The sequence below is a fragment of the Ovis aries genome, chromosome 18, assembly GCF_016772045.2.
Source record: "Ovis aries strain OAR_USU_Benz2616 breed Rambouillet chromosome 18, ARS-UI_Ramb_v3.0, whole genome shotgun sequence".
NCBI classification, from domain to species: Eukaryota; Metazoa; Chordata; class Mammalia; order Artiodactyla; family Bovidae; genus Ovis; species Ovis aries.
Window position 1 is genome coordinate 33054459 of NC_056071.1, and position 17111 is coordinate 33071569.

The 17111-nt window shown below is 45.4% G+C and overlaps 1 protein-coding gene across 3 annotated transcripts in view; it reads right to left on the bottom strand.

Annotated features, from left to right (window-relative positions):
• STXBP6 (syntaxin binding protein 6) overlaps positions 1 to 10130 on the bottom strand; it is a 269178-nt gene extending 259048 nt beyond the window's left edge. The window contains exons 1-2 of one of the 3 annotated variants that reach the window (XM_060401441.1): positions 9968 to 10130; positions 4963 to 5080 (exon numbers count right to left, since the gene is read on the bottom strand). In XM_060401441.1, the coding sequence (XP_060257424.1) occupies positions 4963 to 4987 (25 nt within the window). In that variant the 5' untranslated portion in view covers positions 4988 to 5080; positions 9968 to 10130. The remainder of the gene's footprint in view (positions 1 to 4962; positions 5081 to 9967) is intronic. The other 2 variants (XM_042235279.2, XM_027957218.3) reach the window with 2 other exon arrangements.
• Positions 10131 to 17111: the final 6981 nt, after the last annotated feature.

Sequence of the window (17111 nt, forward strand, 5' to 3'; positions counted from 1 at the left end):
TCTAAAAACAAAGATCAGCTTGCTCATATCTACCCTCTCTGACCAACAGTAGTTATGAAAGGTGAATAGAGTATAACATGTATTCACTGGCCTCAGAAATCAGATCATTTCCACTTCTGCCTTGGGAAGGACAGAGTCGTGCCTATGAAGCCTAATGTATTCAGCTTCAACCTGAATACCTTATCTTTGATTGCTTGCTGTTGGTGCAGGACCAGTTTAAACACTCAGCCCTGGCTCTTTAACGAAGTGGCCCTTTCCTTCAGAGCCATCAGACATTCAAGACCCACACCTGCCAATCCACAAAACAGCCAAACAAGGTGAGATAGGGCAAAATCACCATCCTTAGGAAAGTGGCGAATTTCAGGCTGTGAAGATTGGACGCTAGTTTGAGTCCCTGCACTTTCGGTTTTGTTAGAATCTTACAAACTATTTGCGTGTAATTTCTTCCCCAGAGGAAAGCGAAAAGGAGCCATCAACTTAACTCAAAGGTAAACACATGCTCTTATTTCCTCCCCCTTGGGATGATGACAAAGGAGACAGACACAGAACAAAAGTTAACAGGCCACGGCTCACCTTATGTAACCCCAAGAGGACGCCATTCCCCAAGCCAGCGCTACTGAATGACAGTCATCATTTTACAGAGGCCCATCGTCTTAGAGCACAAATGCCCTCCTCTAGGTGCTGTTCATCTGAGCCTCAAACCAAGCCCAGGAGGCAGGCTAGCCAGGAAGGATTGGTTCCAAAGAGCAGCAGGGGAGACTGAGGCTCAGGGAGGGCAGTGACACAGGCTCGGGATGGGAGAATTACAGCTGGGGCCAGGACTTAGCTCTCAATTCTTCCTCTTCGGGTGTTCCCCATTCACCTAATTCAACTGAACCTGCCCAGAGTTTAAGAGATTCACAGAAGATAAACTAATGAAATTCGCAGAATCTCTAAAGCCAACAACAGAGCAAATATTTTCAACCTGATCCCTGAAATGTTCACTTCTATTGTGAATGAACCTCAACAGGCGTGTGCACTTTAGGTCCCTTCATTTCCTCCCATCTACATGAACGATGAACATCAGTGAGTGGGACGAGGGAAGGATGGGCAGAGACACCCACACCAAGAAAACTGACCACCCCTGAGCCGCTCAGGAGTGCCTTTCTGGTCGGAAAAAAAAAACCCAAAAACAAAAAACAAACACCAGTTCTATGAACGCAGAATCAAGACCCAACACCTTGACTGAACGTCAGCCAGAGTCGACTGTGACCAATACACTGACTTTACCAAAACAACAGTAATCTGATAATAAGCAATTTAACGTTGTTCTGAGGACTAGACTCGTACCCCATTCCTCTACAGCCTCTCTCTGCCACCCCGCCCCCACCCACACAAATCCTCCTTGGAGCGCTGGTCTTGGAAGCCCTTGGCTTTCTTGCATATAATTTTTCCTTAGTCCCAATCATGGGTACCGTAGCCCTTATGGGAAGGAGAAGGCAACAAACATTTAACAGTCTAGCTGTATATCAGTTACTTTTCTACGAGCTAGATCTCGCTCTGATCTTATAGGTAAGAAAGCTGTGGCTCAGATGTTAATTATCTTGCTCAAGTTCCCACAGCAAATTAATGGTGGAGCCATATTTCACATTCAGCTCTGTCCCACTCTGATGCCATCTTCATGCTCTATCAGCTTCGACTCACAATGGTCCATGGACCAGCAACACCTGCATCAGTGGGAGTTTGTTTTAAGTGCAAAATCCCTGACCCCAACCCCTACCGAATCAGAATCAGCATCTTAATAAGATCCCGAGGTGCTCCTTGTCTATGAGCTGGAGAGTGCAGGTAAGCTACAGCACACTAGATTAAAGAGGTGAGAAACAGTCTCCATCAGAGGGGACAATGTTCCACTGCATCACAGCTCTTGGACCCAAATACCCCGGCGCTTGTGCGGTGCTGCAATGGAGCAGGACCCTATGGTTCTTGTCCCCCTTGTCCTCCGCCTACCGTCTGTCTGTGGAAAAGCTTTAGCCAAAGAATAAGCTTCATCAGAGCAGTGAGAACATGCAGAAACAAAGGAAAACAGTCAAAGGAGAGCAAATAATACTAGTCATTGAGCTAGTTAAGGAACTTTAGTTCCTTATCAACGGCTATAGACAACATTCTGAGCCATATCCTGAGCTGTGAGATAGACACCAAAACTCCCACCAGGTGGAGAAGTTAAGTACATGATGGTCAGACTGTAGCCATGACATCAGTTCAGTCGCTCAGTCGTGTCCGACTCTTTGCGACCCCATGGACCACAGTATGCCAGGCCTCCCTGTCCATCACCAACTCCTGGAGTTTACCCAAACTCATATCCATTGAGTCGGTGATGCCATCCAAACATCTCATCATCTGTCATCCCCTTCTCCTGCCTTCAATCTTTCCCAAAATCAGGGTCTTTTCAAATGAGTCAGCTCTTCACATCAGGTGGCCAAAGTATTGGAGTTTCAGCTTCAACATCAGTCCTTCCAATGAATATTCAGAACTGATCTTCTTTAGAATGGACTGGCTGGATCTCCTTGCAGTTCAAGGGACTCTCAATACTCTTCTCCAGCACCACAGTCAAAAAGCATCAATTCTTCGGCGCTCAGCTTTCTTTATAGTCCAACTCTCACATCCATACACGAACTGCCACAATTCTGAGAACTGGCCTCAAGAAATGGAAACAGACCCTGTGACTACAGATTAACTGTACTTTTAAACAATCAAGATGATGCTGGTCAGACCACCGATGACAATTTCAAGATGACTGTCAGAGCTGACTATGTGGTTCCTGCATGCAGCCCCCTCCCTCAGCCTATAAAAGCTCTAGCCCACTGGTTTAGGCAGCTGGCCTCCCTCCCCACTACTGCCTCACCCCACTCCAGGTTGCCAGCATCCAACATGAGGCAAACTTTCCTTTCTACCAACCTTGCCTCTTTACTGGCTTTTGAGCAGCAACCAACTGGACCCCCTTTTTAGTTACAGTGCTAAGTGCCATGTGAACCCTGTTTAATACAGTTTTTTTTTTTTTTTAAGGGTAGTCTTGACACAGTTCCACAACCACTTAGAAGATGATGCTAAAACATTTATCACAGTCCAGTCTTAAGGGAAAAGATAAACATAAGCTGCCTGGTTGGACCTGTCCATTGTTCTCCAGTGGATCATGACAAAAAAGCCTAAACATCGACTTAGTCTTCTTTGTTGCCACAAACACGCCCCTTTATCTAAAGATCACAGGGAATTAGCCATGAAAACTATCCCACTGACTCAGGAACAACTTGGAGTACAACCTTTTAATTCAGAGGAAGGACTCTGGGATGAAAGAATAACAGAAAAATCCCAGAAGATTCAAAGACAAACAAAGAGAGAGAAATTATCTAGGTACGTCTTATTTTTTCCAAGAGCAGAAAACCTGGCCTGAAACGGATAGCCTATTCCTGCATCTCCCTCACCACCTTTTTCTTATTATTCTCCTTTCACTTTACCCACAGTGGCATTCTTGCTTTTTTTTCTCTTGCGATATTTACACACTGCAAAATTTACCCTTTTAAAGTATACAATTCAGTAGTTTTAACGTATTCAAAGTTGTCCAACCATCCCGGAATGTTTTCATCACTCCCAAAAGAAATTCCATGCCCATCAACAGCCACTCCCAGCCCCTGGCAGCCACTAATGTAACTTTTTATCCCTTTGGATTTGCCTCTTCTGGACATTTAATAATGAAATCAAAGAATATGTGGCCTTTTGTGTCTGGCTTTTTTCATATAACATGCTCTCAAGGTTCATCTGTGTTGAAGCATAAATCAAATTTCTGTTTATAGATGAATAGTATTCCATCATTTGGATTTTGTTTATTCATTTATCAGTTGGTGGACATCTGGTGTTTCCACTTTGGGGCTATTATGAATATTGCTATCATGAACCTTTGTGTATAAATGTCTGCATGAAATATGTTTTCTATTCTCTTGGGAATATACCAAGGAGGAGAACTGGCCATGAGATACCCTGATGTTTAACATTTTGAGGAACTGCCTGTTTTCCAAAGCAGTTGCACTATTTTCCATTCCCATCAACAATGTAATGTGGGAGGGTTCTGATTTCTCCATATCCTTAACCAATAGTTGTTATTATACATCTTTTTGATCATAGCCATCCCGATGGGTGTGAAGTGGTACCTCACTGAGGTTTCAATTTGTGTTCCTCCAATGACTAATAATGTTGAGCATCTTTTCCTCTCCTTATTGGCCATTTGTGTATCGCACCTGAGGGGGAAAAAAAGAATATTTAAATCCTTTGTCCCTTTATAAATTGGGTTATTTGCCTTTCTGGCTTCACTGGTGGCTCACTGGTAAAGAATCTGCCTGCTAATGCAGGAGACGCACGTTCAATCCCTGGGTCAGGAAGATCCCTGGAAGAGGAAATGGCAACCCACTCCAGTATTCTTGCCTGGGAAATCCCATGGACAAAGGAACCTAGTGGGCTACAGTCCATGGAGTTGCAAGAGAGTCAGACATAGTGAGTAAACAACATTTGCCTTCTTACTGAGTTGTAAGAGCTCTTTCTTCTTGCTTATTTTTGAAGCTCCAGTCAAGATTCCCTCTTCAGTTGGATTTATATTTGAATTAATCCCTCTGCATCTTGAACCACCATTCTCAGAAAGCCTAGGAAAAATTTCTCCCTTTCTGTCCTATGAACCTCTAGTTGCTTTCAACATGAGTGCTAGGCCCTTCTGCTTTACCAACAACAAGCTTGCCTGTGGTCACAAGAACTCATCTGCTACCTCAGTGAACTTACAGAATCAAGAAAGAACTTGACAGATTCTTTGACCTCCGCCACAGGTTCCAGTGGTCTCACTCTGGGCTAGGCACAGCCCTTAAGAGTTCTTATGTGCTCTGAAAACTATTTACATGCAGACACAAGTACAATTTCACCCCCCTACTCCCTGACACCACCAACCTAAAATGCTCCTTCTCCTCTTCATAAAAGTGCTACCCTTCAGTTCCAGCAGTTTCACAGTCGAGCTCCTCCATAGAAGCTTCTTCAGCCACCACAGCTAAAATAGCTTCTCGCTACTCTGAAATAAACAGGAATCATCTGTAGAATTCATGCACCAATTAATATCCATAATTTATTGATGACTTGATATTTTAGGGATAGACCAGGTGAAACCACCCACCTACAGGCGGTGTTAAACGATGCTTTAGAACTGCTGGAATGTGCCGATGCAGTAAAGGAGTCCTGGAAGATATACACATAACCTCAAAAATGCTCTGGGAAAAGTCTCACTGGATAAATAGAACCAAGTTCTCTGATGTTGATATGGTTCGCTGCTGCTGCTAAATTGCTTCTGTCGTGTCCGACTCTGTGTGACCCCAGAGACGGCAGCCCACCAGGCTCCCCCGTTCCTGGGATTCTCCAGGCAAGAACACTGGAGTGGGTTGCCATTTCCTTCTCCAATGCATGAAAGTGAAAAGGGAAAGTGAAGTCACTCAGTCGTGTCTGACTCCTAGCAACCCCATGGACTGCAGCCTACCAGGCTCCTCCGTCCATGGGGTTTGCCAGGCAAGAGGGCTGGAGTGGGTGCCACTGCCTTCTCCGTGATATGGTTTAGTGCAGTACTTTTCAGAGCCTTTGATACAATGATGCACATGTTGAGAACCTTTGCAGAGGGAAAAACCACCCAAATTGATGCGCCCTTTACAAAAACCCACCTATTAATACCACCCAACAGTCTTTTCTTCCCGATACTCTGAGAACTGCCGAACCAATTCAATGGCTGCTCAATTTCATCAGCTGGACAGCAGAAATCACATTTTCTACCTAGGTCAGGAACCAAAATTGTCTTGAGATGCCATTCACCATTAGTCTTTATTAACATGCCAGCTTATAGTAAGAGAAGAAAGAAACCATACATTGAATGTGTTTATAATTTTTCAGACCCATCTGGAGTTTTGAAATTGGAAAATGATGAAACGTGAAAAGGAAAAAAAAATTGGATCTTAGAAATGAGCTAGTGTGGAATAATCTTGAGTGTCAGTTTAAAAGCATCCTTCAGGATGGTTGAGAAGAGCCTTCCAGGAACAGACCACAGGCTTTCTAGGACCCAGCGACAACAGCCCTGGAGATTAAAAAGAAATCAAGTATCAAAATGATGGTCTCACAGCAGACTTGGACTAGGGTGCAAAGATATCAAGTAGTCATGTGCTGAGAGAAGTGAGCAACAGTGATAAGAAGCTTCCGCCACACTGAAAAGAAATCCTCCAGCAAAAAGTAGGGGTAACTGCCAAAATATAAACATCACGTTATGGAAGAGAATTTGAAAAACAGAAATGTTCCCTACTCGTGTGAAGTAGAAGAAACCATTCATATTAGCAATTAACAGATCTAAAAAATTACAGGCTAAAGACTGTGTCTTTATTGAGTGCTGATTACGGTCAGGAAGACAAGCATGGGCCTTGCAGTTTTATCTATTAAAACACTAAGTGGTACACTTGACTTTTTGAATAGGTTTCTGATTTACTGATAGGTTTCTCTAGTGCTAATCATGTTAAAACTAAAACAAAGTACAAATGGAAAGCTGAGATAAAGCCGGATGGTCAGCTGGGACTTCATTTGGCACCGCAACGTAAGAACTGGTTCAAGTGCTAACCCCCCTCAGACACACAGTTCATTTGGGTGTTACACAAACCTTATTCCTGCCCTTGAATGTCTTCTCAGGACTCTCCCTGACTCCAGCAGATTCCCGAAGCCTCTCTGACACAAAAGCAGCTAAAATTCAAGGCCACAACCTGGGCCATCCTAAGTCATGGTGAAATGTCAGCCCAGGACCATAGCATGGGGAACAAGGAGATGAGTTTAACATTGGGGTGTGCCCAAAGAGTGCTGGATTACCAGCTCAATCACACAGCGTAATACTGATACTGCACCATTGCCCCTTAAAGCTGGCATCCCCAATCTCAGAGAGTGAAAGGTAGTCTCCCTCAGTTGCTACCAGCACCATCATCTTCCAGAAGAAATGGGAGGCCTTCAGCAGATCTGACCACCACAGGACATGTCACCTGCCCCCAAGGCCTGGGTAAGTTGTCCCTTCAGAGAAGACACCACAGAGAAAATCCTTTTTAATCTTGCTCATAAGTGATTCGCCTGTTCTCTAATCTTCAGGTTCAAGTTGCCAGAACTTCTTGCAGCCTCCTTGCAACCACAAATGTCTGAGATCCTCAAAGAAAGGAAATCGGGTATTTGCTGGATTTATCAATATCAAGGTCACCAACATGAGTCTATCCAAGAGTGGCCTGGAAACCAGAGGCTAAGTATTTTACAGTATGAAAAGAAGGGGTCTTTTATGTAAAAATCATTCATTTGAAGAGCGATCAGATTTACCTAAAACTGGACAATGGGAAGTGGCAGAGGTATCTGAAATAGAAAATGCTTGAGCCAAGTTCACAAAACGCCCCAAAGAAACCCTGCCTCTACAGATGACATATTAAAATAATGGTGTTTCAGAATAAACCTCACCTCTCTTGCATGGCCCCTGGAACAGCAGCACAGGCATCATCTGCAACTAGTTAGAGAGGCAGACTTTTGAGATGACCCCTTCCCTTCACCCTGGACCCAGGGAGGCTCCGGCAATGGCATAGCAGCCCAGGAGCAGTGGCTTAACAAGCCTTCCAGGGGACTCTGGTGCTCCTCTTTGAGAACCGCTGCCCTAGGATGACAACACACCTGGGAGGAGGGGGTCAGGAACCTGATTAAACCCTTATTAACTGAGTGAGAAGCAATCTCACCTGTTTTTGCCTCTGATCAGCACTGGCCCTCAATCTCACAGACTGATGCCACTGATCAGGGGTTGAGTCCTTAGTTCAAGGTCACTGTTAAGAGACCAAGTCAGAGCTCCAGCCCAGGGTCTGCTGACTCCTTCAGAATCAACCTCGGTTCTCAAACTGGGGCCTGGTTTACATGCCAGTTCTGGAGCCCAGGACTCTGAACATTGATAAGGCACCCCCATCTCCTAATCTACACCATGCTGCTTCCTTCCGATAAATATGAGAACTGGAGCGTCGACTCTTTAAATCAAAAGGGAGATAGATTTAAGGCAAGAGAGGGAAAAAAAGAAGATAGTGATTTCAAAGACCTGAGAAACCAAACCTTTTGGTGAGGAGTGGGTGAGGGGAGAAGGCTGAGGTGGCTTGTCCTAATTAAAAGGATTAGTTAATTCCAAGACACTGGGTAAACAGACCAGTCACAGGAAGACATATACGGTGCTTTCAAGTTTTCTTAGCACTTTTTATGCCCATTATTCCCAAGTTTCACGACAACCTGCAATGAAAGGAGTGAAGGCCACTATTATTCCCCCTTTGACAGAAGAGAAAACTGAAGTTCACAGTGACTAACAGTTTGTCAGTCTGCACAGTAATCCGGCTGAAACCTAAAATTTGACCTCAGACCTATTTCTAGAACCCGTGTACCAACACCAGGTGACTTCCACATTTGGCAATCTGCCCCAAAGCAGATTCCTTCACCACCACCGCCCCCCACCCCCACATCAGGAAAAAAGCGAAGAGAAGAGCCTGTAGCAGAAATGGTGAACCCCTAAAACATGGGACTTGAACAGTGTGTGGGTTCTCCTTTAAGAACTTAACACACAAACCCAACAGCCAAGGTGTTCAGCCAAAAGAGAGAGGAAAAAAAGAGGCATATTTCTAGCCTGCATAATCATTTCTGGACCAAGTCCCACTAGCAGCCTTGGAGGCGAAAAGCGGCTCACTGCCAGGCTGAGGCTCCTCCACCCCCCAGGTTATGACAGAGCAGCTCTGACTCGTGTGCAGGCAAAACCCCAAAACTCAAAACAAGAAGTGAGATCAGTGGAGCTAGGAGGAACCGTCAGCATCCTCCACACTGTTCTAATCTATAGCACGGCCAGTTTCAGGGTCCTGCGGTCGCCTGGAACGCAGTTTTAGGAGATGATAGGATGGAACAGATATTCTTGGGGACCCACCACCCTTATCCCTTCCCACCAGGTCCCTGAAGAAGAATCACTGAAAGAGGGGCGGGTTCCTTATAAAGTCCCTGGGGCTGGAGCCCAAGCCAAATACAACCGAGGCATCCTGTCCTAAGGATAGCATGTCAGCCCATGCTCTCCACCTGGCCCTCCCCTCCAGGTCCGGTCCTCAGCGAAGATGAACCGGTGGGGTTGGTGGAGTGTTCAAAAGCTAAAAAAAGGCTAGAGGAAAAATCGGGCCATCCCCCTAAGCCACGTTCCCCGCCATGTGTGTGCGGCTCCATTCAGTGCGCACCATAAGCGCTCACTGGGGACCCGACGCCCTTGGCCACGTCTAAGGTTGAGGAGGAGGCGTCGCCCCGCTAAGGGTCTTGGAGGCAGAGAGCCATGCCCTCCCAAACAGTCTACCTCAGTTTTGGCAGGAATGATTTTACTATAAGAAGCTAGCCAGGAAAGCGAAGATCTGGGTGATTCGTGGGTTTCAGTCGGGGGTGGAGGAACTTAGACCTGGAGCGCAGCGGCTCCACTCAGCTCCTCCACAGTGGGGGCCTCGCGGCGGCACACCCGGGACCATGCTACCGCGGGGACAGTGAGAAAAGAAGGGTTCTCTCCTCAACTTTCTCGAAGCAAACTGCTCCGCTCTGCGGCTTGCCCAGCCCTGCCCGCACACTGGGTCCCAGGTTTGGCGGTGCTGGGGGCGGGGGTGGGGGGAACCAGGGACCCGAGTCCCGCTCGGTGCTCACAAAGCAGCTGCATCCCAGCACGCAGCACCCTCTCCCGCCGCCCGCCAACTTGAAAGCATCTCCCTGGGCGCCTGCCTACTCCCGTCCCCGCGCAGCGGGGTCCCAGACCTGGCCACACGCATCAGACAGCGCGCCGGGCGCTCCAAAAGCCACGGCTGCTGCAGCCGCACCCCCCAGCCCCGGCCTGGCCTCTGCCCGGTTCCCCAAGCCCCGGCCCTACCTTGCAGCGCGGTTTGTGCCCAGGCAGTGCCAGTGCGCCGCACGCGTCCCAGCCCACGAGGCTCCTCCCCGGGAACTGCCCCGTACCGGGCTCGGGGCTCCGGACGAGCTCTGCCTGCTCGGGTGCTGGCTGGCCGCCGCTCGCGCCTCCCGCGCCGGCTCCTGCTGCCGCGCGCGAGGAGGGAGGGGTTGGGGGGGAAACTCCCGGCAACTCCAACTCCGGGCGCTGGAGCTCCAGCTGCAGCCGCGAGCCCGCCCGCCCGCCGCCGAGTGCGAGCGCCTGCGAAGCGAGGCTGCCTCCGCGGGCGCCTCTGAGCATGCCCAGTGCGGCCGTGGGCGAGCTCCAGCGCCCCGGCCCTGGGGCAGAAGGCTGAGCTGGGGGCCGGGGACCCGCCCCGAGTTCCCGAGCGCCGGGGGTGGGTGAGGGAGGGAGGGGCTGGTGCAGGGAGGGGACCCGGGCGCAAAGGGCGGGGCAGAAATGGTGTTTGGAGGGCCTTGCAAGTTTCACGGGTTGTGGGAAGTTTGTGGGTTAGAAACGTGAGCTGCTTCCTTGAGCTCCTCTGCAAGCCTAGAAAGGACGGTGAGGAAATTTATTCTCCCGGAAAGAACAGGTGGACCCGGCAGATGGGTTTTATCCAGCGTACTTGTTCCTTCAGGTCTGGAGGCTCAAGCTCAAGCTAGGGCTGGCAGGCAGTATCAGGGAGTGAAACGGGCAGGAGGCAGCGAGTGAACTGGAGAGAACTCTCAAGGCAGAGTCACTGGGCTCCAAATTCCCTCGGGTATGCTGCAAGACTAGATTTTCTGAGTATTTTCAAAAAATGACAGAGGTTTGTTTTTTTTTTTTTTTAATGTAAAATATCCTGATTTTTCGATCTTGATAACTAATCCAGTTTTTTAAAAACACTCTGGACCAAACAAAATATATCTGAGTTCCTTCTCTGCTCAGCCCCACAGCCGGCCAATTGAGGATTGTGATTTCTGTGTTAAGCAAAGAGCAGCTGAGTGCCCACTGTGGTTTGGGAAGGCACCGAGGAACTCAGATGATTCAAATTCCCGTCAGAGTACAACCAGTTACTAAAGGAAATAGGTTTTCCAGGCAGAAGAGCGCTGTAGATAAATGCTGAGGCATTCAAGAAGAGAAGGAAGAAACTGATGTGGAAAGGGGTGTGAGAACTAACTCTTGGGAAGTATTTTAAAGTACCCAAGTGGAAAGTCACTTTGGGTCTGAAACAGTACTCTGCTGAAGCGTTTTGGAGTCTGGGGAAAAAAAGAGGAAAAACCAGTAACATGACGCGGTTTTATTTAAAATTTTTATATTTTTCAATTTTTGCGTTCATGTTTTAAAATACTTCATTGAAACGTTTATCTTGACGATTGAGTTCTTTGATGTCTGGTGACACCAAGACATCTTTGATGTCTTTGTAGCCCACCTTACCCTAGGTCAGGCCCTGCTGGGGTGTCAGGTGGTAGTATCCTGGTCTGCTTGATTAGAATATAAGGAACAAGAAACACCATACTGAATGGGAAAGAGGGTCAGAGAAGTGGATGGGAGCTGAGGCAGAGGAATTGGTTGCCAACCTATGGAACCTGAATTCATTTTGTAGGCTGTGTGGTGCTAACAGATGCTGGGGGAAGAAAGTGACATAATCCAAACTTAACTTTAGGAGGATAGGCTGGGCTGCAGACCTAGGAAGGTGGTTTTGAAGAGGAGAATGGGAGAAATGGGGATACCTAGGGCATATTCAGGCTTCCCTGCTGGCTCAGTTGGTTAATAAAAGGGATTTCCCTAATAAGTTCACATGTTTCTGCTTATTTCTGGAGAGGCTTTTGGTAGGGCTAGCTTAGTGCCAACAAGTAGGGCTCCTGGGTCTAAGCCTCAGCCATTTTCTACCAGGTTTCCATGAGCAAATGGCTCCGCTTCTAAGCTGCAAATTCCTGGTCTGTGAAATGAAAAACAGTTCTCATAGCGTTTATGTGAGGATTTACAGCAGCAGTATACGTCTAAGGGCTTTGAAAGCTCTGGAAATTTAAGCAAATGTGAGGCATTGTTCTTATCTATACATCATCTATATGAAATCTAAATTTAAACAAGGAAATTCTATAGCTTTAAAAAAACAGTCTTAGGTAGTAAGCATCTTTAATTTAGCAAGCTCTCTGTGTGTTCAGAATTCTGTTTACAGGTCTTCAGAATCTGCTTTTGGGTAATTCAATGATTTTGTGAATTAAAATGTCCCTGAACAGAAAGAAATACATGAGAGAGATTAAGAGGTACAGACTTCTAGTTGCAAAATAAGTGAGTTATAAGTATAAAATGTACAGTATGGAATACAGTCATTAACGATGTGATATCTTAGTATGATGACAGATGGTAACCAGGCTTACCATGGTGATCATTTTGAAATGTATGGAAATATCGAATGACTATGTCATGTAACAGGAACCAACGCAGCAGTATAGATCAATTATACTTTAAAAACAAACTCAAAAAGGAAAAGAGATCACATTTGTCATCACCAGAGGCTAGGGGTGAGGGGAAGGGGAATGGATGAAGGTAGTCAAAAGTACAAACTTCCAGTTATGAGATAAATCTGTACTGAGTATATAATGTAAACCACTATACATATAACTGACACTGCTACATGTTACATATGAAAGGAAAGTGAGCAAATCCTGAGATCTTATCACAAGGAATTTTTTATGTACACAAGATGAGGGATGTTCACTAAACTCACTGTGATAATACTTTCATGATGTACGTCAACTCATTATACTGTACACCTTAAATGTATACAGTGCTGTATGTCAGTTCTATCTCAGTAAAATTGGAACATGATCGTGAATGCCTTGTTGCCGAATTCAGACTTAAATTGAAGAAAGTAGGGAAAAACCACTGGACCATTCAGGTATGACCTAAATCAAATCCTTTACGATTATACAGTGGAAGTGAGAAATAGATTCAAGGGATTAAATCTAATAGACACTTCAGGCACTCTAAGAGTATCTGAAGAACCATGGATGAAGGTTCGTCACACTGTACAGACAGCAGTGATCAAGATCATCCCCCAAAAAAAGAAATGCAAAAAGACAAAATGGTGTTTTGATGAGGCCTTAAAAATAGCTGAGAAAATAGGAGAACGTAAAGGCAAAGGAAACTCAGCAGTGGCCACAGGACTGGAAAAGGTCAGTTTTCATTCCAATCTCAAAGAAAGGCAATGCCAAAGAATGCGCAAACTCCTACACAATTGCACTCATCTCACACGTAAAGTAAAGCTCATAATTCTCCAAGCCAGGCTTCAGCAATATGTGAACCATGAACTTCCAGATGTTCAAGCCTGTTTTAGAAAAGGCGGAGGAACCAGAGATCAAATTACCAGCATCCGCTGGATCATGGAAAAAGCAAGAGAGTTCCAGAAAACCATCTATTTCTGCTTTATTGACTATGCCAAAGCCTTTGACTGTGTGGATCACAAGAAACTGTGGGAAATTCTGAGAGAGATGGAAATACCAGACCACCTGACCTGCCTCTTGAGAAACCTATATACAGGTCAGGAAGCAACAGTTAGAACTGGACATGGAACAACAGACTGGTTCCAAATAGGAAAAGAATACGTCAAGGCTGTATATTGTCACCCTGCTTATTTAACTTACATGCAGAGAGAGAAACACTGGGCTGGAGGAAGCACAAGCTGGAATCAAGACTGCCAGGAGAAATATCTATAACCTCAGATATGCAGATGACACCACCCTTATGGCAGAAAGTGATGAAGAACTAAAGAGCCTCTTGATGTAAGTGAAAGAGGAGAGTGAAAAAGTTGGCTTAAAGCTCAACATTCAGAAAACGAAGATCATGGCATCCAGTCCCATCACTTCATGTCAAATAGATGGGGAAACAGTGGGAACAGTCAAACTTTATTTTGGGGGGCTCCAAAATCACTGCAGATGGTGATTGCAGCCATGAAATTAGAAGACACTTATTCCTTGGAAGGAAAGCTATGAACAACCTAGACAGCATATTAAAAAGCACAGACATTACTTTGTCAACAAAGATCCATCTAGTCAAGGCTATGGTTTTTCCAGTAGTCATGCATGGATGTGAGAGCTGGACAGTAAAGAAAGCTGAGCACCGAAGAATTGATGCTTTTGAACTGTGGTGTTGGAGAAGACTCAGGAGAGTCCCTTGGACTGCAAGGAGATCCAACCAGTCCATCCTAAAGATCAATCCTGGGTGTTCATTGGAAGGACTGATGCTGAGGCTGAAACTCCAATACTTTGGCCACCTCATGTGAAGAGTTAACTCATTGGAAAAGACTCTGATGCTGGGAGGGATTGAGGGCAGGAGGAGATTATTGGGATCACAAAGAATCGGACATGACTGAGCGACTGAATTGAACTGAAAGGCAAAGTGGAAAAGGAAAGATATACCCATTTGAATGCAGAGTTCCAGAGAATAGCAAGGAGAGATAAGAAAGCCTTCCTTAGTGATCAGTGCAAAGAAATAGAGGAAACAATAGAATGGGAAAGACTAGAGATCTCTTCAAGAAAATGAGAGATACCACAGGAATATTTCATGCAAAGATGGGTACAATAGGTGACAGAAACGGTATGGACCTAACAGAAGCAGAAGATATTAAGAAGAGGTGGCAAGAATACACAGAAGAACTATATCAAAAAGATCTTCATGACCCAGATAACCATGATGGTGTGATCACTCACCTAGAGCCAGACATCCTGGAATGTAAAGTCAAGTGGGCCTTAGGAAGCATCACTACGAACAAAGCGAGAGGAGGTGATGAAATTCCAGTTGAGCTATTTCAAATCCTGAAAGATGATGCTGTGAAAGTGCTGCACTCAATATGCCAGCAAATTTGGAAAACTCAGCAGTGGCTGCAGAACTGGAAAAGGTCAGTTTTCATTCCAATCCCAAAGAAAGGCAATGCCAAAGAATGTTCAGACTACCGCACAATTGCACTCATCTCACACCCTAGCAAAGTAATGCTCAAAATCCTCCAGGCCAGGCTTCAGCAGTACATGAACCATGAACTTCCAGATGTTCAAGTTGGTTTTAGAAAAGGCAGAGGAACCAGAGATCAAATTGCCAACATCCGCTGGATCATTGAAAAAGCAAGAGAATTTCAAAAAGACATCTACTTCTGCTTCATTGACTGTGCCAAAGCCTTTGACTGTATAGATCACAACAAACTGTGGAAAATTCTTCAAGAGATGGGAATACCAGACCACCTGACATGCCTCCTGAAAAATCTGTATGCAGGTCAAGAAAAAGGAGTATGTCAAGGCTGTATATTGTCACCCTGCTTATTCAACTTATATGCAGAGTACATCATGCAAAATGCTGAACTGGATGAAGCATGAGCTGGAATCAAGATTGCTGGGAGAAATAACCTCAGATATGCAGATGACACCACCCTTATGGCAGAAATTGAAGAAGAACTAAAGAGCCTCTTGATGAAAGTGAAAGAGGAGAGTGAAAATTTGGCTTAAAAGTCAATATTCAGAAAACTAAGATCGTGGTGTCTGGTCCCATCACTTCATGGCAAGTAGATGGGGAAACAATGGAAACAGTGAGAGACTTTATTTTGGGGGGGATCCAAAATCACTGCAGATAGTGACTGCAGCCCTGAAATTAAAAGATGCTTGTTCCTTGGAAGGAAAGCTATGACCAAGCTAGACAGCATATTAAAAAGCAGAGACATTACTTTGCTGACAAGGTCCATCTAGTCAAAGCTATGGTTTTTCCAGTAGTCATGCATGGATGTGAGAGTTGGACTATAAAGAAATCTGAGTGCCAAAGAATTATGCTTTTGAACTGTGGGGTTGCAGAAGACTCTTGAGAATCCCTTGGACTGCAAGGAGATCCAACCAGTCCATCCTAAAGGAAATGAGTCCTGAATATTCATTGGAAGGACTGATGCTGAAGCCAAAACTGCAATACTTTGGCCACCTGATGGGAAGAACTGATTCACTGAAAAAGACCCTGATGCCGGCAAGGCAGGAGGAGAAGAGGACAATAGAGGACGAGATGGTTGGATGGCACCACTGACTCGATGGACGTGAGTTTGAGTGAGCTCTGGGAGTTAGTGATGGACAGGGAAGCCTGGCATGCTATAGTCCATGGGGTCACGAAGAGTTGGACACGACTGTGTGACTGAACTGAAAACTGGAAGGGAAAAAAAAAGTCGCTGCACCAGTTTCTATTGCCACTTCCCTTCTACCACCTTCCTTTTTAAAAATATTCCTTCTTATCTTTTGTTTTCTCATATTGCAGATCTAACTGAAAATGGCTCCCCCCCCCCGCCCCCCGCCGCACCACACACACACACACACACACATAGAAGCAGATGTCAGCAGTGTAGTCTCTGCCTCAACCAGACACCTAGGACTTCCCTCATTGCCCTGGGAGATTCCTCCTGCAGGTGAACTCATTGGTTGCTGCATTCCTGAAGAACAGGCCACTGCTTATCTATGGGAAGCATTTTAAGCATGCAGACCTTGCAAAGAAAAAAAAACAAAACAACTTAGGTTTTTATATAAGAAGTTATGGAAAGGAGGAAGTACCTGGCCCAGGACCTAGCACATAACAGGTAATTGCAAATATCTGCAAAGTCAGACACGACTGAGCGTCTTCACTTTCACTTTTCACTTTCATGCATTGGAGAAGGACATGACAACCCACTCCAGTGTTCTTGGCTAGAGAATCCCAGGGATGTGGGCTGCTGTCTATGGGGTCGCATAGAGTCGGACATGATGGAAGCGACTTAGCAGCAGCAGCAGAATAAATAGCCATTTCCATCATCAAAATCTCTGGTATCTCTGTTTCGCTTCACACAGTTCCTCAGAATTATTTTTAAAAATCACAATGATAAGTTTGTACAGGAGAGCAAGAAGAACAGGATTTAAACATTTATAAAGGGAGTGGCTTTGTGCTTTTACAAAGTAAAATGCTTTAGCTACTTAAATTTTAAATTAATTGTATTTGTTTTTTAATTATTTTATTACTTGTAGTAATTAATACATAATAATAAAAAAGAAGCTCAAGGCAAAAAAAAAACTCACTAGAGAGAAAAAGTAAGTTTCCCTCCCCCAAAACTACTATTGTTACCAGTTTCTTACATATAATTACGGAAATA